The sequence below is a fragment of the Bombus huntii genome, chromosome 6 (assembly GCF_024542735.1).
Source record: "Bombus huntii isolate Logan2020A chromosome 6, iyBomHunt1.1, whole genome shotgun sequence".
NCBI classification, from domain to species: domain Eukaryota; kingdom Metazoa; phylum Arthropoda; class Insecta; order Hymenoptera; family Apidae; genus Bombus; species Bombus huntii.
Genome location: NC_066243.1, coordinates 7,762,082 through 7,787,442, shown reverse-complemented (window position 1 = coordinate 7,787,442; position 25,361 = coordinate 7,762,082). Strand labels below are relative to the sequence as shown.

The 25,361-nt window shown below is 34.3% G+C and overlaps 1 protein-coding gene across 3 annotated transcripts in view; it reads left to right on the top strand.

The window, feature by feature from the left end:
* LOC126867202 (homeobox protein dve-1) overlaps positions 1-10,528 on the top strand; it is a 58,905-nt gene extending 48,377 nt beyond the window's left edge. For 2 of the 3 annotated variants that reach the window (XM_050621456.1, XM_050621458.1), the window contains 3 exons: positions 7,319-7,867; positions 8,233-8,613; positions 10,088-10,528. In XM_050621456.1, coding sequence (XP_050477413.1) covers positions 7,319-7,867; positions 8,233-8,613; positions 10,088-10,264 — 1,107 coding nt within the window. In that variant the 3' untranslated portion in view covers positions 10,265-10,528. The remainder of the gene's footprint in view (positions 1-7,318; positions 7,868-8,232; positions 8,614-10,087) is intronic. The other variant, XM_050621457.1, reaches the window with a different exon arrangement.
* Positions 10,529-25,361: the final 14,833 nt, after the last annotated feature.

The following is a 25,361-nucleotide window of genomic DNA, read 5'->3' as shown; positions in this document are numbered from 1 at the left end:
AGTACTGTATATGCATATTCTGTAAACTGGGGCATACAATTGTTCGGTGTAATTATCGCGATTTCTATGTGTTGACTCTAACTACAAATCACAAAGTAAGGGTTGCAATAAGCTCGATCGCGACTTTGATACCTGATCTTCCAGAGTTTTATGGTACAAAGACTCTTGTCCAACTGGATTCACTTAGCTCTTGTTCTTATTCTTTTTATAGCCAAAAAATTAAGGAAAAGAAAAGTAATAGGAGAAGAAATAGAAGAAATGTATAGATGAAATCTATGCACTACGTGGGTTTTTCACGGAGAAGGTCCATGTTTCGCGTTGATCTCACCTCACAGAATTCAAGCCGAGCATCCAATTCTCAGATAAGAAAATTAACTATATAGCGCGAATGTAACAATTATGTTAATAGATTAGATTATATTAAATAAACAATTTATATTTTATATGGCATCCGTTGACTCCACACGTAAAAATAATAAATATTGCTATCATCAATAGTTCCTCGTTAATTTCTATATTTTAGTAACGTTATGTATTATTAATACATAATAATCAAGTAAAATGTCTACATACTTACGAATAGCAGTATATATTCATATATCATAAACAGATCCGGTCTTGTCTGTTTTAAATATTTCCACAATATTGTTACATATTTCTATACTGTAATATTGTTTCTTTTTTACGATAATATTTTTGGAAACTTTTTCAAACAATGCTTTTGTAACTAAGTTATAAATGTAATAGTATTACCCAGTGTGAAGCAGTATCATAATGACAATTAAGGACATAAACAAGTTATTGAATGTTCACGAGATTACAAATTAAATTAACAAGTTCAATCAATTGTCCGAACAAAGATTAAGATCGGCTAACGGTGTTAAAGCATTAAACCGCGAAATTTAAGAACAACTTAAAGATCAAGCAGCCGAAAGGAATCTCCGTGTAAGACCGCTTAAAAATGTTTAAAATGTAAATCTAACCAGAAAGTGCTTGTCTTCGGGACACCTAATCTCATTAAGAAGTCCTCCGTCTTGCGCTCTTGTTCGTCCTTTAAGAACTAGCAGTAATCTTTGCCAGATTTTTGGTCTCGATCCCCGTTGATCTCCGCTTTAAATAAATGTTTTCCCAGTTTCAAACAACCACAACAGTATCTAAAACCTCCTTGTTCAATATAAGGAACATTTCCAATTAATTAAACCTATTGTTAGTTAATAATTCTACAATTTATTTTGACTTATTTTAGCCCATCTACTAACATTTCCAACATTTACACGACATACTACAAACCATTAATAGATTTGAACAAGAATGGAGCTATAGTATGTATTTTATATTCTAAACTTTCACGATGATTAATTAGTATATTTGTGATTTTGTCAATCGTGTTATTAGTATATTGTACATTTCACCTTCAGGTGAAAGGTTTTCAGGTCTGAAGAAGTGAACTGGAATACTAGTACTAATAACACTAATACATGTAATACTAATAACACGATCGAAACTCGAAAAATCACAAATATATAGTATACTATAGCATTGTTATCCGTGACCATATGTCCTACGAGTATTTACATTAATATTTATAAAATTATTCTCTACATATATGTATTCATAACGCAATGCAATGATACTCGTTTTGAAATGATTTATCTTTACACTTCGAGATTTCAGCAACTTCTAACAATTTTTTAAATTTATTTAATCAATATCGATTTTCTTGTTAATCCTCTTCTTGACTTTCTGTCGCGATACACATTGCTTCGAACATTTCACACTGTGGCTATCAAAATGATACTCGTAACAATATATCTACTGATCATAGCTTACTATACTTACCATATATCTGAAGAACTTAATAGTTGAATAAAATAATATACATTTTCAAGATAAATAAATAAAGATAATAAAGTTCTGAAAACCTAGGTGATTTTAAAAACATCATGTTTAATTCGTAATTGAAATGATCATTCTCATCGATTGTCCAGAATCACGTTCAAAAGAATATTAACAACCAAATGACCGAAATAGAGACATTTTTTCTAATTCCTCGGAAGAGATAATCCTAAGGACTGGGTTCACTCGACTTCGTTTCTTCGAAGGTTGAGGCATCATCGTACGATTTCCATGAGAGAGCAACGCGAGCGCGCCCTTTCGACGGCAACGAAGATCTCATAGCATGTGATAGGATTACCCTTTACTCAACCAAATTCGCAGCCTTCATCAAAAGCCCCCTCGATATCGGAAGAAGGAGAAGGGTGATGGGGTATGCCACCCCCTTCGGGCGGGCATTATCTAAGTGCACTCTCTTTGAAGATCCTGCTATACTCGCCCATCCCTGAACTTTAATGCCGCTCGCGGTGGTCTATGATTACCAATTTTCCCTGACAGACGTTTCCTGTTCGAGTTTCGGTCCGTCGACTAATGGCGAACGGCTGTGATGGAGAATCACCGACTCGAGTTCATGCGACTTAATCTGCCGATCATTTGGCCAAGACTCGACATTCGCGCTAGCTAACACTTGCTAACCAACCGATTTATGAAGTCTCGACAAATTTGCATGATTAGCTGTCATGCCTAGAATTGCCTTCCTTAACGTTTAGTATCATTGCCTGGAGCTTCATTGTTCCAGCAAGGTCTTTATGTAGACTCGGATCAATCAGAAACGCGAATTCATTGTTCCATAAATGTTAGATTTCAATAATTCTCTCTAGTTGCGCATACAAAACATAAAAACAGTAGACTTGCTCTGTTCTTGGTAAATACGTGCATACATATGTATACCTCACACACGATTTGGCAAGAAGAATTTTGGAAGATATATTAAGAGAAAGTATAATAGAATTTTTCATCGATATTTTTATCATGTCATGTCATACCATTATAGGAGAAGAAACGTTATATATATATATATATATATAACGTTAGTTCATTATTCTGAGCAGCAAGCAACTAGTATATTAAGTAAGTTGTAGGTAATATCCTCATCCGTTTTCATCGCGGCAAAGTGAGCAAACACAACACGACTACTTATAAAGAAGTAAAGAAACATATCAGCGGAGATAATAATTTGTACATTGACGTACTGTGTGAGAATGTAGTACTAAAAACGATATGCGTAAATAAGAGACAGCGGCTGGTAACATTAGCAAATCTAGAATCTCGTAACAACAAATTTAAATCCTTGTCTAATTTTCTTGGTGGTTTTTCTGCTGTGTCTCCCACTAGTATCCAACCATTAGCCTCTGTATTACGAAAAAGTCTACATTCGAGCATTCGTTGACAATATGAGTTCAGTCGAGAATATTTGATCATCAAAATATTTGATATCAGTTCTTGCGATGACGATTGATTTACTACCACCCTGCGGATGATCAGCTGACGCTACTGCGTCATCTGGAAATAATAAATAGGCGTAAATCAGAGCTCGAATTACAGCGCGATGTTGTCAGATAAGCTTGGGTGGCCCGTCTTTTTTCTTCGACGGTGTTTACATGTATATCAACCGATTTCAGAAATCTCGTGCCCTGTCAACCGCTTTGTGTCTCGACTGCCTACCTGAGTGATTAAGTGCTGGGTTGTAAAATTCGTCGTATGAGAAATTCTAACGGGTGACAGCCTGTGGATAATAATTGTTCTGCGCCGTATCTGACGCTACCAAGGTGCCATGGATACGCGACGGATTACCGCGTTATTAAAGTGGCGTCGAGCACCTTGATCCTCGCGGGCGGAGATATTTGTTCTTATAAATCATTGTCCAGATAACGCACACGTTTGTCAAACCTCGTACTACTTCCTACGAATCTAAACTTTTCCATAATCTGGCTTCTTAATGCCACACCACCGGTGGAATTATATCGCGCGAACAACGATATGTATATATTTACCTCGATACCCTCCTAACTCGTATTATCACTCGATACAGTAATACTTATAACTTTATTACTGTGTAATTTTTATGGACGTCATAGATATTATTAACAACTATTTTCATACTGGGTGTAATTTGTAAGAAGCAAATAAAGTCGTATAAATAAAAGTGTAAGATACATACATTTCCAGGGTCGTTTTGAATTTAAATAGCATTGTAAAAATCACATCGTACGCGTTAAATTGTTTGTTACATTACTTATCTTTTAATAATCATTTGTTATTTTAATTGAATAAATAATCTCCTATATAATTTTGAATCCACTGCTTATGGAGCAATGATTCATTTTTCAATCCAACCATATTTTGTTCCGTTTTTTGTTCTACTTTTGTTGTATATATTTATATTACGCATAATAATAAATAACAAGGTAGAACACTTCAAAACTCGCAATTAAAAATCATTTCAATGAACTTCTGAGACATATGCTTCTGAAATTCTTTTTGCACTAATACGTGAATAAAACGAATACGTATGAAAGTATTTAATTTAGTACTCATCTTTCCTCTTTTATTTAACATTTCAAGTTTGAATAATTAGTTTATATCTTAGTTGTTCAGTTTCTACTTCCGTTATATACGAACATTTACAATCCCTTCTTTGTTAACAAAATTTTTAAACTCCCCAGGCACGGCACAGCGTTCCGTTTTCATTTTCGTACGTCTAATGAGAATATAACATACGTTCGTAAAGAAGTATCTATTGCATATAATGTAATAATTTTCTTTTAAATTATATAGTTTTTTCAGTGTATTTATTTGTTTCATTCGCCGCTTATTTCATCAAGTCTTAAATGGAAACAATTGAGATATTGTTATTATATTTGCCGCACTCAGCAGACACTCGGTGTTATTAAAAAGGAAGCAACGTACTTACAAATGTAGCAACAGAATAACGTTCATCGGCAGATGCATGACAATCGTTTATGTATCTGTAACATGTATAAATGAACTTAACCGCGTGTACGCATCAATTTTTATCCGGCGCAAACACGCGCGATATCGTCACAAGTACGCACGTTCATATGCATACATACATATATTTCTCCATGTAATCTAATGAACTGTTGAGAAACGCGCGTGAAACCTTCGCGTGAATTCATTCGTCCGTCGACTCTTAAAAGACACGATTCTTCGTGAGTTTTCTATGATCTTTATGAGATATAAAAGTGCATAGCTTTTCAGCAAACATTTGGCGTTTTGATGTTTGAAACAGACATTTCCTCAAATTCATATGTAGCTGTAGAGGTGTATATTTCCCGATTGGCAGGTTTCGGTTAGGCATCACAAAAGATTACACACGGGGACTTTCTCTGCAAAGGCAATAAAACGTTATCACTGGTAGGGGGTGATGTAGCGGCACAAGAGTTAGAATTTGCTTCAAATCATGTTGTTGTTTTGGCTTCGGAGTATCAAGACCGTTAGGTCACGGGTATTGCAAGGAGTTATGAACTCCGGGCAAAACAATGCCGCCGCTACATGGAACCGTAAAACAAGACGAATTTGTATCTTTTGACCTTCTCCTGACGATTATAAATAAACGAACGTGATCGCAAACGAGTCAGCCTAAACTATGACTAAACGACTGTATAGATACCGTTTCGCGACAAGATCTGTTTTGAATACACTGACGATTACACATATTAGTAGTCTCATTATTCGATTCCCTACATAGCATTTAATCTAACGGCACTATTGTATCGCTAATTCGTTCTTAGAATCACATTATGTTCATTATCTTTACTTGCATTTTTCTTGTACCAATATCCTTGTTTGCCAAAATCGTAGCGACTGATAAAACTGAATCGCATTTCAATGGCGTCCTGTGTGTAATTTAAACTGTTCAAAAAATTCAGCTATCTTAACGTACAAAGGATGTTCTCGACCAAGAATAAACAGAAAGAAAGGATCTTAAACTAAACAACGAAATAACAATCCGGGAGGCGGTAAACATATTTGATCATTTATTTTTGCAGCCAAATTTGAAGGTTATTTAGACAGAATTATTACTGTTTATTAAGAAATGGAAAGTCTAGTTACGGTTTTTTGATAGACATAACTGCGGCAAGGCTTTAAATAATTTGGAATAAAAACTGGTTGCACCTTCGCGAAGATGAAATTTAATGTAGTAATTAATCGTATCGTGAAACTCAGTAAGAAAGTCTGGCGGATAAATGGAAAATTAATCTGGCCTGGAAATAGTGAAAAAAGAAGCTTAGTGGACTTATTTTCGTACGGCTGAAAATTAATCAGATGACAATCTCATAAAATGAGGAAAGAAGACAGTTTGGATGTTATTCGAAATAAAATATTTCCTGCAAATACCAAGAAATCCGTACGTTTTTTCGTTTGCGGTCATACAAGGAACGCAATTTTATTCTCACACGCTTGAAATTTAGCCACATAACAGTTCAATGTATGAAGTAATGAAAAAAAATAGTCTGGCTGTCATTTTGAACTACCAAAGACAAGCCAGGCTCGCCAAATGCATTAATTGGCGAGCGCTGTAACTCTCTATTGCTGAATGAACAAAGGTGACCGCGGTCTATTTGCTTAATTCCGCCTTTTAAAAATTTTTAACGCAACGAAGACAAGTATGCACAAAAACGAAGAAAATTTTCAAATTACTTTACTACAGTAATTGCTAGAGTTCAGAGACAAATTGTTGAAAATAAGTGCACTAACTTCTTTCTGTCAAATCTTCGAATTATCGTCAGACTCGTTCTTCAACGTTGTGCGTCAGCCAGACTGTTGTTTTACATAATTTCATAATAATATTAATGATTAAAAAAATTTTCGTATGTGCGAAGATAACTGTACCATACCTTGGAATCAAACTGAATTTTGTAAGCCTGTTGTATTTTTTAATTAAAATTTTTTAAATAAGAAGTTATTAATCAAAAAACGTTGCCAGACTGCAAATTCCATAATCGAAGATCAGTCACACTACTTTTCTACTAAGTTTGATGATAGTATTGATAGTATTAATTAGTATGTCAAGTTTCATGTATGTGAAAAAAAGAACAGTGTATTTATATTGTTAATACATTGTTTTCATAAGTAATCACTAGCCAGACTATTCATTTGTTAATTACCATCATTAAAAAGAATCGGAATAGCTGCAAGTATTGCGTATGAAAATAAGCGATCAAAAATGTTCACTGTCTCCCGATCTATAACGTGATAAGCAAAAACCACTAAATAAGACTCAGTACCACATTCCAGTACTAAAATACCTAGAAAATGCACTTTCAAAGAGAAAGTTACGAGGATGCTGCCATACTTACTGTTTAACCAACAACGAAATGCATTGAAACTTGATAGAAGGTTCTCATCTTTGTTGCAATTGTTTCAGTTACTCAAGTACAACTTATTGTTTGATTTGCAGATGACACTGTTATCTCTCTGTAGAGGTGGAAACGATTTATCAGAGGAAACTAAACGAAACTTCGAATCTTGGTTGCAACAGCAACAGTTGGGTTTAGGTCTAAACCCGATAGTACCTTCCTCCAACCATCATCAGCATCACACGCAGAGCCCTCAGCCGGATGGAGGCGGTACCATTGGATCGGCAGGTGGTACGATCGGTCCTCCGCATCCCGCGCTTCTTCAATACTCACATAAAACTAGGATGAGAACGAGTTTCGATCCCGAACTGGAGTTACCACGGCTTCAGCGATGGTTCGGTGAGAATCAACACCCGTCACGTCAACAAATTCAACACTACGTCTCGGAATTGAATGCCCTAGAGTCTCGACGAGGCAGGAAGCCCCTGGACGTAAATAACGTTGTCTACTGGTTCAAGAATGCCAGAGCCGCTCAGAAGAGGGCTGAAAACAGGGGTGTCAATGGTTACAGCCCTCCTGGGCTCAGTCCGAGAGGCGCCAGTATTGTCAGCGAAGATTGTACAGACGAGGAAGAGGATTCAAGGAACCAGGTATGTGCCGAAACACGAAAAAATTAAAACAATTGTTGCTCCTGTAGCAGAGATACGGAGTCAACAGATTTTGATCAAAGCTCATCTTGATGCAATTGAAAACAAAGTTGTAATTTTTTCAAAAAGAAGAGCAAAATATTCGATGTTATAATAATGAATCAAGTATAACCCTAATTTTGGCAAATTTATTTTTCAAACAAATATTAAAACGAGTATTAATCTTGATCGCTTTTAAAATGAAATTCAGTTAGTAAACATACGTTTTTAAATAAAGTATAAGGTACAGCAAATTTACTATTGCTATAACGATTACTAATATGTAATTATGTTTAATATGTAATTATTATTATGCATTTATATTTCAGTCGACATCACCTTCTCCCTGTCCACCTGGTAGCCCACCCGTTGGTCCATTGTCACTTACAACCAGACCCGAGGATCAACAACCTGCACCTTCAACGCCATCCTCGGTGAAACAAGAAGATGCCAGGGTATCCTCCGGTTCAGAAGACGACGAGACAAGACCGACCGGCCCATTGCCACCTGGATTTTCTCTGGTTCCTAGTTCAATGTTTGGTCATGGAATAATGTATATGTCACCTTATCTGCCGCCACGTGGATCTGCTGGTTGTTCCACTAGCATGTTGGACGAGAGGAGGAAAAGGAACCGGACATTCATTGATCCTGTAACGGAAGTACCGAGACTCGAAACTTGGTTCACTCACAATACTCATCCCAGTCACGCGGTAAGTTGAACGATGCTATTTAACCATCGACATGTACATTTGTCATTACTCGGCATTAATACTCATCTAGTCATTGAAACAGTTTTACGATATTTCTTGGATGCTTGAAGCTAATACTATTTTTGAAATTTTGAATAAATATATTCGTGCAAGTCGAACGAGAATGATCAATAATAATGTACAGTACGATGGCCAATCTTCTTATCTAGCATTTAGAATTACATTTTTTTTTCGCTTCCTGATTTGATGTAATAGGTAAAAATAGCACTCATGATTGCTCAAGCTTAAAATATTAGTGCGTTTTAAATATGACGTTAGTAAAAATGAATTTAACATCGCTATATTATTTCATACATGCTTATACGTGATTTTATCCTTTCTATGTCCTTGATTGTAACGAAGATGTAGTCAGAATTGTACATTGCATTCTCTTAAAGATTATGCGTTTAATTCCTGTGGCTGTGAATAAAAAAATATAATACAAAAGATAAAATTTACACACTTTTATACAGAATGGTTCACTCAATATAGTATTTAATGCATATTCATTCGCATAACTTAAATACTTTCCAAATTATAGTCAAAAATTGTTATATACGAAAGTTACATGATTTCAAGAAGCACGCAATCTGCGTACTTTTTCGTGGAATTATTTCCTTCGAAAGATTTAATGGTCTACTTTGTTTAAAACAGCATTATATTTTTTGTACTATTTGTTATATTCTTTATTCCAAAATTTTAACAATTCTAAATAAAATATCTGTTTGTATTTATACTGACATATGTATAAACCAATTAATTAACCGAATATTTTGTCTAATATATGGAAAATATATCTTATTCCTTTAGTAGTGATAGTATTCTCAGGCTTCATACGCGATTATGAAAAAGAAAAATAAAATTGATATTCTGTATAAATGAAAAGATAGATATTTATGTTCAAATGTATAAAAAAAGTGCTATGATATTTACACGAGGAATATTATTAAAATGATAATGGAATAAACGAAAAATTACGTAAAGGTACAAATTATGCCAAATAAATACTCAAAAAATGAAGCCAAACGCTTTCTAAATTATTAAATTGAAAGTTATCTAGTACTAATACATTTTTGGGCAGATTTTTTTATTCTCTAAAATTTTTTTAAAATTTGAACACGAAAAATTATCATCCTATTTGAGAAAATAAAGTTCAGTTTAAAATCTCTAAAATGATTACACGTGAAACAAATCATGTTCAATGTGTTTATAACATAATAAATTTAGATGTTATTCAAGATATATGAGTAAGATAAACTACATTACATATTTTATTATCAATAAATGCCCAGTCTCACACTTACTTTTTCACTTTAAAAATTCAATAAGAATCAAGACGTAACTAGAATCTACTTTGTTTATAATTTTCATCCCATTTTGTTACTTTTGTCAATCAATCGATTATTTTAAGAGGTTTAATTTGTTTAATTCGCAGTTGATTCTGAAATATACGGAGGAGCTGAATCGGATGCCGTATCGACAAAAGTTCCCGCGACTGGAACCAAAAAATGTACAATTTTGGTTCAAGAATCGCCGGGCCAAGTGTAAGCGCTTGAAAATGGCCCTTTTTGAAGGCGAATCACCACAAACGCACCCATATCATGCAGACTAGCTCGTTTCCTCATGTAACGTAAAGTAGGAACAACCAAGGTGTCACAAGACACGATCATTTATGTACTGTAAAACGGAAGAAAAGAAAAGAGGAGAATTGGAAACATCGTTAATCAACCTGTTATTCTTTAATATCGTTGACTTGTGACCATATTCGGTGGTTACATTTTTGTTGTAATTATCGCGTAATAATTAATATAATTATTATGGACCTTAATAAGTGTACATAATGAGAATACTGTCGAATAAAAACTATACGTCATGATTTATAGCATCGTCATTATCCTTCTTAAATAGTATCGATGTGTCTATACTTCCTTGTTTGTAAATACTCTTCTCCTCGTCTGTTATGGCTTAAGGAACAAATAAATAAAGAATCTTTTCAAACATGCGATGCATTGAGATATTATTATACCCATTTCATAGTATTTATTTTATTTATCCATTTACTTATGCTACCAATGAGGCATAATTGGATAGTAAATGTTACATATGTCATTATTTACTTGAGGAATGAATTTTGTTGAACTGCGAGACAAATTTTTCACTTTTATGTATTATTAATAGCAAGAATACGTATCTTTTGATATTTTTACTAAGATTTTGCATAATTTACTAGAACTTAAAAGTAATTTTATCGAAAACATTGATACATTTATCATTTAGTTAATCGTTAAAATGCGTTAACTTGTTAAAGTGCAATGTTGAATATATGCAATATCAAATAGGAGGGGGTTAAAATTAGTTTTCACATACATCGATGTGAGAAATGTTTATTCGTACAAAAACGATTTTGTATTATTTTTATATATTTTTGTTATATTTAGTTCTATTCAGCACCCAGTCCTATTCAATATCTAATTAGATGCGGTATATAAGATATGATACAGACCAGCGTAAATGTCTGTAATAATGTCTGCGAGTCTCGAAACGTAGAGTCTGCGGGGTTGAAATCTCACCCCAAGATGAAATCAACGTGTTGCTGTCGAGTCAACTCCGACTCAAGCTTTACAATAATAATCAAAGCCTTTCTACAGATTTGGCAAAGAACTATACTTGTCACATCAACATAAAATTATCACTTCTTCAAAATCAATACTACAATTTTATAGTATATACAATTCGATGTTTAAACCATTTTTCTTTTAAATACAGTGTACGTGCTTGTTTCGCTACACATCATAATCTTAATTATGTTTTTAAGTAAACTGGAGATGTTTACTAATTTTAAGGAATGTATATGAAAAATTTTATTATGTACTAACTTATTTAAGATCTGTGAATATTATAGCAGACCATATATATTAAATAAACAGACATTTTAAAAGAGAATCTTATTCAACGTCATTTATTTTTATATATAAAATCTACAAATTTTTTAGATGTAAATGTATATAAATCATAACGTGACATACACTGACACTGAGCTGCATTAAAATTTGTTTAATTCAGTACGAGATGCAAATTGTTGCCAAATTTCTTTCAAATTTATTTTCGCTCAGTTAAAATGAAATCAAATAAATTTCTCGTTCTTAAATAATGCCAAAATTAAAAAAAGCTAATGATACAATTATAAGAGTCAACTAATAACTAAGATTTAAATCAACTTTATAGAAAACATAAAATTTAACAACACGTTTTCCCCATGGCGAATAGTATGCAGAACTAATGATTAAAGAGGAAACGGATCTTTCTATCGAAGTTCCTGTGACGGTATGAGCGAATCTGATCAGAGGATATCAGACTTTCGACTCCGTTTAAGTCGACAATGCTACACGAAGATGACGAAGGGGAAGTGCTTTCGTCATCTATGAGATACACGCATAGGACGACAACAGGGAGATCGTACTGAAGTCAGGGCGGATTTAATGAGGATAGGCGGATTTGTCCAATTAAAATGTCTTGTAAAGATCCACGTAGGTCGATGCTCGTTCATTCGCAAAACATCGAAATTCGACTTCACCGCAGCAGCCTCTTCTTATCCGAGACTATACAGGTACAAACTCAAACTGTTATCCCTTTCGTTATTGAGATTCGTCTCTCGAGTGAAGCAAAGTCGAGACATCGTTAAGAGAGCGGCAAAGATTTAGGGACGTTCTTCAGGAAATCGGGACTATTTTACCGATATCGGATGAATCGTATAAATATCGAATAAGTTTCACAGAACCTGGAAATTCATTAATTTTTTTACTTCAAGATTTCTCTTACCTTTAAAATAATAAAAAGATAATATATTAAATAAATTACAATAAATTACAATTAAATAATTAAGAAAATTGCAATGTATTGATATCTTGTATTTCTTTTTGTATTGTATGTCTTTTTAGTACATTCAATAAACGGATAACGATTTGTTATCGATACTCCGTAGCAAAAGTTTATTCAATTCACCAAACCTTTGATTTTACTGGTGTAGTGCTTCACGTAAATACATACGTATCGTCAACGATTTTCCTTGCATTTTAGCAAAAATTGTGTTAAAAATTGAACCTTATTTAAACTTTCGTACTTCAGTGATATCGCTTTTGCAATTTTGATAAATTATTATTTTCATCGATAGCAAGTTAAAAAGGAAAAGATAAATATGTGTACATGAAGATTAATACATAAGAATAATCTTCTTTTCCGAAATATCATTTTTGGTTTCAAAAAGCTTCACTGCAAAGGAATACTGGAGTTACTAACTGAACAATTCAAAATGTTGTCTGCAAATAAAATAAGAAAACATATTAAGATCAAGCTAAGTGTTTCAATGGAAAATCATGTTTTTCATTTAAATTATGTTGGTGCTCGTTAAGACAAATTAATGAAGTATCACACTATTTCATTCTATTTTTATGAAAGCTTACAAAGTTGAGCGAAACGATGAGTTATCTTCGTTCCTCATTTTTGCTTGCAGAATCCATGGATATTATTTGAGCGAAAAACCTTTGAGAACTCTGCATAACATTCGTTTTGTTTGAATTATAATATATATAAACTAGACGTATTAAATATTCAATCATTCTATGCAAACATTTTTGTGCGTCGTTGAAAAAGTGTGTAATGAAATTAATCATCTTTCTTTAATGATATGAAAAATAAAAACACACTGATGTAGTCATACTGCATTAAGTTTTAATTAAAAAAAATGTTGCCTCACATATTTCTATAAACAATTAATTATGATTAGGAATAATACGTACGTAGATTTATGTGTAAGCACTTATTTGTAAATTTGATGTTCACGGTACATTTTCTACGGAATTTCGTCGTTTCTTGTTGAAAAAGATAATCACCATAACGCGTTAAAAATTTCAACTTTTGACTAACAATGACATGTTTCTACAAACGAAATAGGAGTACAACTAAATAATTAATTCTGAACTAGGCATTAAAATTTCACAAATCTTGAACGCGGTTCGAATATTTGATTCGAAAAACGCCAGAATGAAGATTCAGAAACAGAGACGGAAATAGTAGACTGTTCAGACGGATAAGAAAATTGAGGTCGAAGAGTATGGAAGAAAGAGGGTGGAATGTAAGAAGCCGGTAGGGTGGCGGGCCGATGCCTTATGAAAATCTAAAAGTCAGCAGCCTCGAGGATCATCTCTCTATCTGATCTTAATTTGTCAGCCGACACAGGAATAATTTAAACCACACCCTCGCTAGTAAATCGTTATAAGGAATGACATTCTCGCCCTGGAAATCTTTCCCTTTTCTGTTCTTCGATTAATCCTTAATTAATATTGAATTTTTATTGGATTTTTAAACAACAGATACGACGAGGCTCCGAATGAAATGTAAAAATTCTTCTAATAATATCGAAAATTTACATGTTTTTATAAGTACATTGTAAGATTTAAGAAGATCCCAAAAATATAATCAGTCATTATATAGTTCATTTACAAATTCTAAAGTCGTGTCATTTATTTGATTTGCAATATCCTTTCATATTTCTACGCTTGTCTTCGTTGATATTCCCACTTTACTAATGCCTATTACTTTGCTTGACTGGAAATATGCTTTCAAATATCAAGTGATATTGAGATTTTTCCACTCGTACATACCTTCAATTTTAGAGACTGAAATGATTTATTATTTTGAGTTTCGTGTTTGCCAACATTGACTACTTAAAAGCTAAGTCGATTTCTTTTAAATTTAGTGCTCAATCATATACTGGACATCTTCATTATGCTTACAATCATAATTCGCGTCGCAATTAACATTTCATATATGCAAGTGCGGTGTAGAATCGGAAAGAAATCTCGCCAGACTTGTCACGCGATGCCATATTCTTTGTTTTGTATATATGTGACACTTTCGGCTAATACGCGCAGTTAACTTTACGATTGTATCGATTCTATCGAAAATGATCAATTAGGTTTGTATTTCGTTCAGAGGACTTCTTTCCAGCTCTGTACATATACAGCCATTTCCTTTAACGTCATTTTCCATTAGATATGAATGTGACGCGACTACCTAATCTAACCGAACGATGCTCAACGAAGCAATCGATGAAACTCAGAAAATGAATTCGGAAGCGGTCGACAAATCCGTGTGGATAACGAAAAATTGGGATTTCGGAATAAGAACGTTCATGTTATTCGGTAAACTATGGCCTCGTCGCGATTGTACGCTAGAAAAGTAACCACGAGACGTGGGTACACGTCGTTCCAAAGGAGCATTGTGCGCGCTTCGGCATTCAGAGGACGTTCTTATCTGCCTATCCGGAGAGCTGTCAGCAAAGTTCCTGAATAATAACGGAGAACAAGACAGAGAGATCGAGAGAAAGAGCAAAACGGAGAGCCACGCTGTTCTCCTATCAGCCGCGGTTAGGATATGCCTAACTATTCTGTTTCCATGCAGCTGCCGGACGTTTCGTCGTAGATAATGTTGTCCATGATGACTAGATCGTTGGATGCGATCAGTAAGAGCAGTAAAAGTGTCCTAATACTGTTACGTATCCTATATAAATGCAGAAGGATTTATACGAGAATAATGGTTAAGGATAATGACCGAGTAATAACCAGGTTATGATTATGATTATAGCTTAATCTGTTGAAGATGTGACGACACAGTACAATCTCTTTATTTGCGTAGCTAAACAAATTCAGTATTTTTTGGAAATATCACTTTTCGGTTATAATTTTAGAACGTACAGGCTTACGATGAATCATCGATATTTTTATGCATTTCTTGATTTTGGCACAATCTTAAAAAGTTCCTATCTTTTATCTGCAAATCTTGAAAGCAGAGTAGTAACTAATTAAGATAATTTATATAGCTAATTAATACATAATCATGATCAACTTGCGAGTGTTTTCATCCGCACAATCGACTTTTATATTATTGCGTTTTATGAACATTTAAAATTCTGAAAATGTATCTGTAATTGTTAGCGTCACTGTATAAGAACAATTTTTCAGCAACGAGATAGCTTAATTTCTAATTACTACAGTATGGATTCTGGATCATAAGTTCTTCTTTTCTTAAGATGGAAATAAGGATTGTGTAAGAACTATCAATGTTCTGTTCTCATTCATTTCTTTTTACTATTAACTTTAAAAGGAAAGCTTTGAATCTGCTTGTCTACGTTTAAATGCTCCCAAAATTTCTCTCGATACAATAACAATGCTGCTCAAATTCTGCGATATGTAGGTCGAAGCAGTTACTTATATTAAATTCGAAGGATTAGAAAACTACTGTCTATCGTGAAAATACGTGTTAATGTGCAAGTAGGTCAACATTGATCTTCAACATGTGACCAAAAGTAAGAAGCAAGAAATGGATCTCCTTCACTTTCTATGAGTTATCAATTAATGTAAAAAAATATCGTGAAATTCCGCAAAACTAAAAGAAAGAACATTGCTTATACCAGGTACGATAAAGCAGCATTAAATAGGTTGGAGGAAAAACGAAATTGTTTGAAGTGTATATATTTTCGTGTCTTTTTAGGATTGCGCGTAAGAGCAGAAAGACAAGGAAAACAAGGACGAAACGACTAAAAGGCAGATGAGAGGATGGTTAAGACGAAATCGCAGAATGTTAAAGGGAGAATTCGAGAGTTCGCAAATTAGCCGCAGGATTGGCCTTATAATCCTTAAGGGATGGTAAGGTCGGCGACGCAGCTATTCTCTTTGACTCTTACTCTCCCTTCTGTTATCCCTTAACTTCGTCCTTTTCATTGGTCGATGAAATCGTGGATGAAGACATATAAACGAAGTCTGACCTCCTCTTCCTTATTCTTTAATCCCACCCCAACCTCGTCAGTAGCTATGGTAAAAATTACGAGCAGCGGGGAAAAAAGGACGAGAGAAAGAAAGAGACAAAGGAGATAGATAGATAGATAAAGAGAGAGAGACAGAGAGTGAGAGAGAGATATTGAAGTGCTGCGATTGAAAGTAATGAGCCGTGGAAGGAAGATCGCCGAGAATGGTAGGCCGTATCCCTCGGCTCCGTTAAATCCGAGGGTCGGATAATTAATCCCGTTAATTTATCGGCACCCGCTCTACATCTTGACCGTGCGTGCAGCGAAAGACAACCCTCTACGAGAGAGAAAGAGAGAGGTCCACAGGAGACAGATTTTTATGATTTATATAATATCCGTGGGTGGCTTACAAACTCACTTATACATATATCTCACATAAAGTTGTAATATTTAATACGGTTGATTTTGCACATGTTTAATTACTAAAAGAGACAAATTAGAATACAATGCTTCGATTAAATAATAGTTTCTTTGAAACATACCTGCTATATAATGTAATGTAGTAACATGTTAATTAGGAAAAGAATAGAAAATTATTTTCTACGATGATTACGTTAATATCTTATTCTTCCTTCCTTAATTTCTTATAAAGGATACCTTTTTATATATTTCATTTTATTATGATTATAATATTGTGCGGAATATTCAATATATTGGTAGCATCCCATTATGATAAAAAATTGATGGAGGTATTTTGTTTTCAAAATCCTTTCATATAGTTTTTTAAATATCGTGAAATTGTAAATTGTAGAAGTACTGCTTTTTAAGCTTGTCTATAATTGCATAAAATTCATGTATTAAAATTTTAATCCACGTAATAAATTAGAATGGACATTACTTTTCATTTATATTTCAAATATTTACATACATCTATAAATATAGTATTTAATTCGTGAACATATAATTAGAAGCATGAGACATTATTTAATTTGTATTTTAATTCACATATATAAATATAATTAACATGCCCTGGGTATATAAAAGTTTACGATTTGATCTGGTGATTACTTAAGTAATAATTGATTATATAAATAAATGCTGCCAAAATTGTTATTTATTAGTGTAGATATATTGCATATTCGTACTCTTTCTTTTATTCAAAATAATTAATGATTGCTAGATAATTTTCTTTGCGCCAGAAATAATTAGCTCACTTACTATCTAAAACTGATCAATAAATTTTATGTTAGGTAGTTCTGCAATTAAAACAGTATTTTTAAATATTAAAAGAATGTTATTACGTTTCTTCTTTTACATATCATTTCTTTATGCATGCAATTCATTTGGAAATTAGCAATGCAATGAGTCACTAAAGATTGACTTAGACATAAAAGATTGAAATGGTTGGTTGATAATAACCCCCTGGTTGCAGAGTTTAATCAAACGAAGTTGATAGATATTTAAATTTAAATGATTACATGACTTGTCAGACTTAACAATTTGGCAATACATTTTTCGTTCGCGGTTCCTTTAAATCCTTAATAAAAAATATTTCACGAACACTTAATTTTTATTTCCTATTCAAATTCTTAGATTTATGTTACTCTTTTTTTATCCTTATTTGAAATTCAATGTTTCATTTTCAACTAAGTTTTAATGCGGAATAATTTCAAGTATCGGAGCTCACCTATGTTAATAACTTTTATACCTTTATCTGATAGAAAATAAGAAACAAGAATTGGGTATAATAGAGAGTTATGGGTGATTATGTTTCGTGATCGATACAAGAAAGTTGCTGGTTCGGAGAAAGGCAACATCGCCTCTTAATTGATCTATAGTCGAATATTACACGATTGGACAGAACATTAAGCCTCCAAAAGTGGCCGCTTAGTCGGTCATTGGCCGAGATCTATCGTAGAAGTAGAATCATGAGGAGAGAAGATCATACCACTTAGCCCGACCAGCAAAGGAGCTCTTTTCGCGATCGTAAATAAAAGAAATCCTTGTAATGGCTTTCGGCGAAGATCTTGCCAGCTTCCCTTCCTTCCTCTCGGTATTTCGCTTGCCCCTCGCACGGGCTATTAAGCTCCCAGAGGCAAGCACCCTGCACCGAGTCGTATCAGAACCCTGTAGGCTCGCAACAGTCCAGCCAGCAACCACAGTTAATTCCTTAACCCTTATAGACTTCGAGAAAATTTAGGGACCCGCGGAGGAGGTACTGTTGGAACGTATAAACTGCCACCGAGAAGGAGGGCTAAAGAAGGAGGCGGAGGAAGTCTTGGAGAAACCATGAGCCGAAGTAGGAATACCAGGTGCTCCTGGGATCTTGGAGGCATCTTACGCCCGGACGATACATAATTTATGTTGCGCTCTGGTGGGCTTAAGACAGTATTAAGATCGACCGAACACCAACATTCTACTCCTTACACCTCTCTCATCTCTTCCTCTCTTTCTCTCTCTCTCTCCCTCTCTCTCTCTCTCCCTCTCTCTCTCTCTCCCTCTCTGTCTCTTTTTTATACCTGCATAATCACCTATATACGCAAATGTAAAAAACCGCCTCTGTCGTACGCAGAAAGATCATTTGAATTTTAGGAGCCACTGAAATCGCAAGATCAATGAAGACTGGTAATTCAAGTGCTAAGTTTCTAATGTAGGATTTATGGTTGATCTGTATACCAAGTACAAATTTGTTATTTCGTACGAAATTCTCTAAAGTGTACAAAATATTAGAGAAGATAATTGAAATAGAGGACAGGTGCATTCATAGAAATGTACAGTAATATAACAAACAAGATGTGCGTATGATGATGATTATTAGTAGCGGGTATAATAATATCTTGAAGTATACTATGCTTTAAAGAATTTAAAAACGAAGCAGTGGATAAGAGCGAATGTCATCGTTTATTTCATTTTCGATAAACTCAAGAATGCTGATTAGTTAGTATTTTAGGAGGATCAGCGGGAATTTCATACAGCTTAAGGCCCATTCTACTAGAAGATCAGGGTTCGACAGAGGGGTTGTTGATACGATACCAATAGCTTTTAGCCATTTCATGATTGGCCAAACAGAATCTTTTCTCTCTTGACATATGATCGTGTCTTTTTGATCCGATAGACGTGTCCTTGCTAGGAAACGGTAACAAGACACGTAATCACAAACCATAGAAGAATTTTCCAGTAGAGACTTTCAACAAGTTCATCCCTTTTCTCATATTTATTTAATAATAAATTTAAATTTACACTCACAGTATTTTTCTAAAGATTTTTGTAATCGAAACCGAAGAATCAAGTCTTTTTACTTAATGAATTTAAAAAAAATTCGTCAATTTTCTTTCTCTGTAAACAGTACACGCGTCGTTTGCTATTTATTTTGTATTTTTGTCTTTTTGATAAAAGAAAACTATGAAGTGGCTCGAACGTACCTTATTTTCTATTATTTTAAGTTGGTCGCGAAATTAATACAAATAAACTTATTTTAAACGTTTGTATATATAAGGAACCACTAAGCTGTAAATTATACAACAGTTAACCCAACTATCTCTCTTAATTTATTATATAAATAGACATAGACATTTTACAAGCGATTTATAAAAATCGCTGTTATATTTCTTATATTGTCATTAATATATCCACAAACATAGTATACTGAAATTGATGTTCCAATATCCACTGTAAAGATTTAATTACATAAATGGATGCTTCTTACAACTGACAGTTGTTTAAAATTAATACAATAATATACTTACGCAATAAGTCAACAACTAATAATATCAGCGAATTTACAAGATTATTGATCCTATTGTTCGAGAAAATTCATTAGCATACGTAGTTTGTAACTTGTAACGTAATTTGTAAAATTTCATTAAAACTTCACTAATAATATTTGCTCGATCGTACAAGTGATCCTGATAACTTTTACAAATTAAAAAATGTTTTTATAAAAGAACAAATATGTGTATAATTAAACGATAGGAATCGGTTTAGAGATTTGAGTCTCCACAAACAGGCGACGGCGAAAAGTGGTGTGATCCCGCGGGACAGGGCAAGGAGAAGAGGACGAGACAGGGGATCGAAGCAGTCGAGGATGGAAAAATAATTGAAAATTTTCGGACGGTCAAACCGGTGCGATGGGTTGGGTACAACGCCAACGATGTCTTGGCTGGGCGACTCGTGATAAAGCAAAGAGCCTGTGCTAAATACTTACATAAATCTGTATTGCCTTGCGCAGCACGAGAGAAGCTTATACTACTCCTACACGACCACGATCACGCGTACACAAACTCACGTGTAAGCGAACATAGAAAGACATCCCCACAAGAAACGATGTAATCGGTAACCTTCCGTGGAATCGAGGATCGTCCTTTGAAAATTAGATGCATTGAATCAACGTAAGAATTCCTTCGATCCCTTTGCTTCTTTGATTTCCACATATGGGTTAGATTATATTTGCAATTCGCAGAATTTGTTAATTACGACGTAGTAATCAAGGTGTAGAATTTTTAACTTTTCAACATTTTCATTTAGTTATGTTTATAATACACAGAATTGGTTAATTACTATGTAATAACCAAGATGCGGAATGTTCGACACTTTTCAACGGAATTTATATTTTTTTATTCGTTCGTTTGTATATATAGGCTCCTATGGAACAAATTTGAATCATCTATGGCGTTTTGTAACGCAATGGAACCTACTTCGGTAGTCGATAAAAAATGCAAATATGATGAAAGAGATAGATGTCCTGTTTGATCTTTGCCCTCAGGTATAACCATTTTTGTCTTTCAGTGGCGTGTAACTGCTTATTTAAATATGTGCTCGGCCTGAACTCACTCGACCTGTGATACTCACGTTGGACCTGAATGCAAGTCTGCAGTTAAAATTTATTAATTTGACAAACATTCCATGAATATTTTTGCAATTTTGTATAGAAACAATTTCGCTAAGACGGTTACGCTATATTAATTTATTATTATAAATTGTTTAGATCAAAAATATGCTTATACGAATCTTTCTTATTGTCTTCATTTAAATTATATGATTATACGATTATATTGTATATGAAGAAACTTAGCAAAACTTGACGAAAGTTTTTCTAGGTTCATTTTGTATTATACTAAGTATATCTTCGTGAAAAAAGTGAAAGTGGTATGCATTTCTCACACGATTTCGATGAATGACGAGAATGAAAGAGATAAACATAGAAATTTCATAACGCGAGAGTTATCTCCTTATCCCCCTCTTTTATATCGAATGATTTTACGTTATAATTCACTAGAATCTTCTAAATTACAGCCTCTAGATTAATTGCAAGGTTAAAAAAATAGAATTTGACATTTGAAAGTAAAGATTTAAAAGTAACTATGCTTATACTTACTAGAAAATTGCTACTGGATCTTATTGCCTTCTGAATGTATTTATACAATTTTGGTAAATAATAATTTGTCAATCTTTTAGTTATTGTTTTAATAAAAAGAGAAGTAGCAGAGAACGAGGTACGTTTATACGAATCGGCTGTAAATCGAAGGTAGTATATATTTAATGTTGAATATATAACGACAGTGGTAGCTTCGAAGCTCGCTTGTAATATACAGGCAGCCATAAATATCGAAACACACACCCGTCGACGGCCTCCGCCAAGAAGCGGAGGGTGCAGAATGGTATCTGTAGGGTAGTTCCACAAGAGACTCAATTGATAAACGGATAAAAGCGGAGCCACCGTGGTTTCGTTTCATATAGTGATAACAAAAGTGTTAGCTTTGAAATTATCCTAATTATTGATCGCGTAAGAAAGGAATAAACAGAGAAATAAAGAAGTTAGTTTGCAATGTATAAGTTCATCGTATCACTTCATCGTTACTTTTATTAGTTATTTCACGACTATCATCAAATTGAAATGACACAAAGTCATTGTCATTGAGAAATGTAATTAACCCCTTAACCTACGATTTACGTTCGAGAATTTTGGGCCGAAAACGTAAACAAGCTACTATATATTATATTATATATTATATTTGGCCCGATCATCGTACTACGGGCTATGCCCGTAATATTTACGTTTGACCCGATCATCTATTACGGGATATGCCCGTAATATTTACGTTTGACCCGATCATCGTACTACGGGCTATGCCCGTAGCGGTGGGTTAAGGGAGTTAAAAATTAAAAACACAATTCAACTTAACCAAAATAGACATTTATGTGGATATGACAAGAGAAAATTGTGCTCAGTGCTCGATTAAAAGATAGATCATTTACATATATACACAACAATTTGTAAAAGTGTTTTGTTAGCAATAGGACCTTACTGAATTCGCAGTTACAAATTTGCAACAATGTTAACCGAGCATTTAAGGTATCGACAGCGAATAATCATGTAACAAGTTCACGTAATCCGATAGACAGAAGGCCATCAGAATCGAAGAAAGGAAAAAGTTGGAATAGGCAAAGAGATTGAGTGTTGCCAAAGAAGAAAGGAAACGATAGCAAGCGAAGAGAAAAGGAGAGGGTGGTGGTTGGTTCCGGAGCTTCGCTGAATCCGCGGGTGTCAGAGCAATAAATCTGGCGGGTATATCTGAGCTCATGAATGTTATTAAGATACAACCCCCCACGAGCTGAACGGAGCATAGAGCATGGGGTGTATACGTAGCATCGTAGGGAGATATAGGCAGAGTCGAAGAAGGAAAGACGCTGCTGGTAGATCGCAGGACCAACCAAGAGAAGGCCAGCAGCCGAACCTGGTGGGAACGACGAAGAAGAGAAAAGAGAAGCAACCCGGAGAAACGGTTATGAAGAAATACCGCCACCGGTAATCCCACCATAGATCACCGCCTCTGGTGGCCGCCTCTGTATCTTCGCCTCTTTTCTTCCTGTTCTTCTTCTTCTACTACGGCATGTTCCTCTTAGTCCTCCCCTTCTTCCTCGTCTTAGCTCTTTCTTCTTCCTTCTTCTTTATACTGTCCTCTTCGTCTTCGAGGTCCGCGTCTTAATACCATAGACTTAACTCTCACTTTAATTCGACGTTTACCAAGAATCATATCAGCGCAAAACATTTGATTGTCATTAAGACGATAAAAACGTTTAACGATTAAAACGTTGAGATCGTTACGTTAATGATATATTTTGGTATTTCTTTGTTTTTATGCGTTCTCTATTAATATCGTCTGTTAAAACAAGAAGGAATGATTCATTACGTTACTTGATTATTTAGTCACATAGCTAAGATAGTATTGTAAAATATCAGCAAAGTATTTGTAATATTTCATCTACTTGTTGTTTTTGCAGTGAAACAAATTTAAAAAATATAGAAATCTCAAAAAGTGAACCATTTATAAAAGTATAAGGGAACTGTACGTCGAATTTATTATTGTAATGTACCTCGATCCTCGGGAAAAGTTTCAAGCAGACAATAATCGTATTTATTAAATCATATGACTTAGGATAGTCTTGAAACTCTCGGACATATAAGTTCATCCCTCTTCATCGTTGCTTAATTAATTGAGCTTCCCAGTACGAAATGGACCGCGTTCTCGACATCAAAGTGAAGCTTTCGGTCTTCCATTCGCCCCGGACTGCCTATCAAAGTGTCCTGCTTGCCAATTAATACCAGACCCAGATATTTGTCCGCCGGTCTGCGACACATCTTATCTAGTAATAATAAGTAAATACGAAAATCTGGCGAATCATTGGGAATGTGGAAGGATTAATCTCTTAAAGCCTGAACGTCCTTTTGACGTTATCGAATCTGAATTATACATATGTAATCGAACTTTCTTTGCTTCTACTATATATTTATTATTATTATTAGCTTCTGATTAATTCTAATATAATTAGCCTCTATATTTTAAACCTTGGAAGTGTCCGATGTACGTATCTACTATGTCACGAAGATGGAATCGTTGATTAAAATCCTAATTAAAATCGCCAGCTTGAGGAGTTTAGAAAAATTGGAACTTTATTACTAACAGCATTGTGAACAATGAATGAAGTATTTAATAACAGTAGTTTATTATATCTCAGTTAAATTAGATTACACCAAGTTGATGAAACTGAAACTTAATTTTTAAATCAATGATAAATATCGAATGAAATAAAATTATATCAAGTAATGTGAGAAAGTTGCCGATGATGTTTCAATATTCTGACTATGATGCTAGACAATAGACATTTGGTTAGCAAGTGGAATCGAGGGATGATCGTGATCACTGAGAGGGTTATACTGTTACCAATCTCTTGCACTGTTTTGTTTTACTCATTCGCGAGTACAATCTCAAGAAAATATATATAGTACAATTAATTATTAACAATTATAGCTTTTTAGCGATGAAACAATATAGACAATAACAATGTTATTTAAGATAAATAACAATCGCGTATATCCAACAGCACCGTAACCCTATTGCGATATAGTAAAACGACAAACGACCTACAGAAAATTATTTCCTTCGTCAGGATGTCTTGAGCTTCCAACGCCAAATACGGGAAATATTTTTAATCCTTCACGAGCAATAAATTTTAATAATTGCCTTGTGTATAGTAATGTTTACATATAAAACTTATAGCCGTCTCTTGAGTTGCCTTTGTACTTCTTAAAAACACTACATACTTCGTAATTTTTCTGGATACTCTTTTTATTTCTTACGTACATGTTAAAGTTGCGTTGACATTGTTTCGTCATTATTAAGTCGGAAGGACTCGAAAGTCACGGAAGATTGGCGTTTAACGGCTGGTTGTTAGCAGGACGATTCGATTCGCTGTCCGACATCCGGAGCCCTTTTCCCGGGCATCGAGAGGAGGGCATCCTTGTTCTCGCGAAGATAGAACGCGGAGAACGGTGTATGAAACGTATACGTGTAAGCTTGAAGGGTGGTTTATGTATCGCGGGGGCAAGATATCCGATGATTTAGCTGCG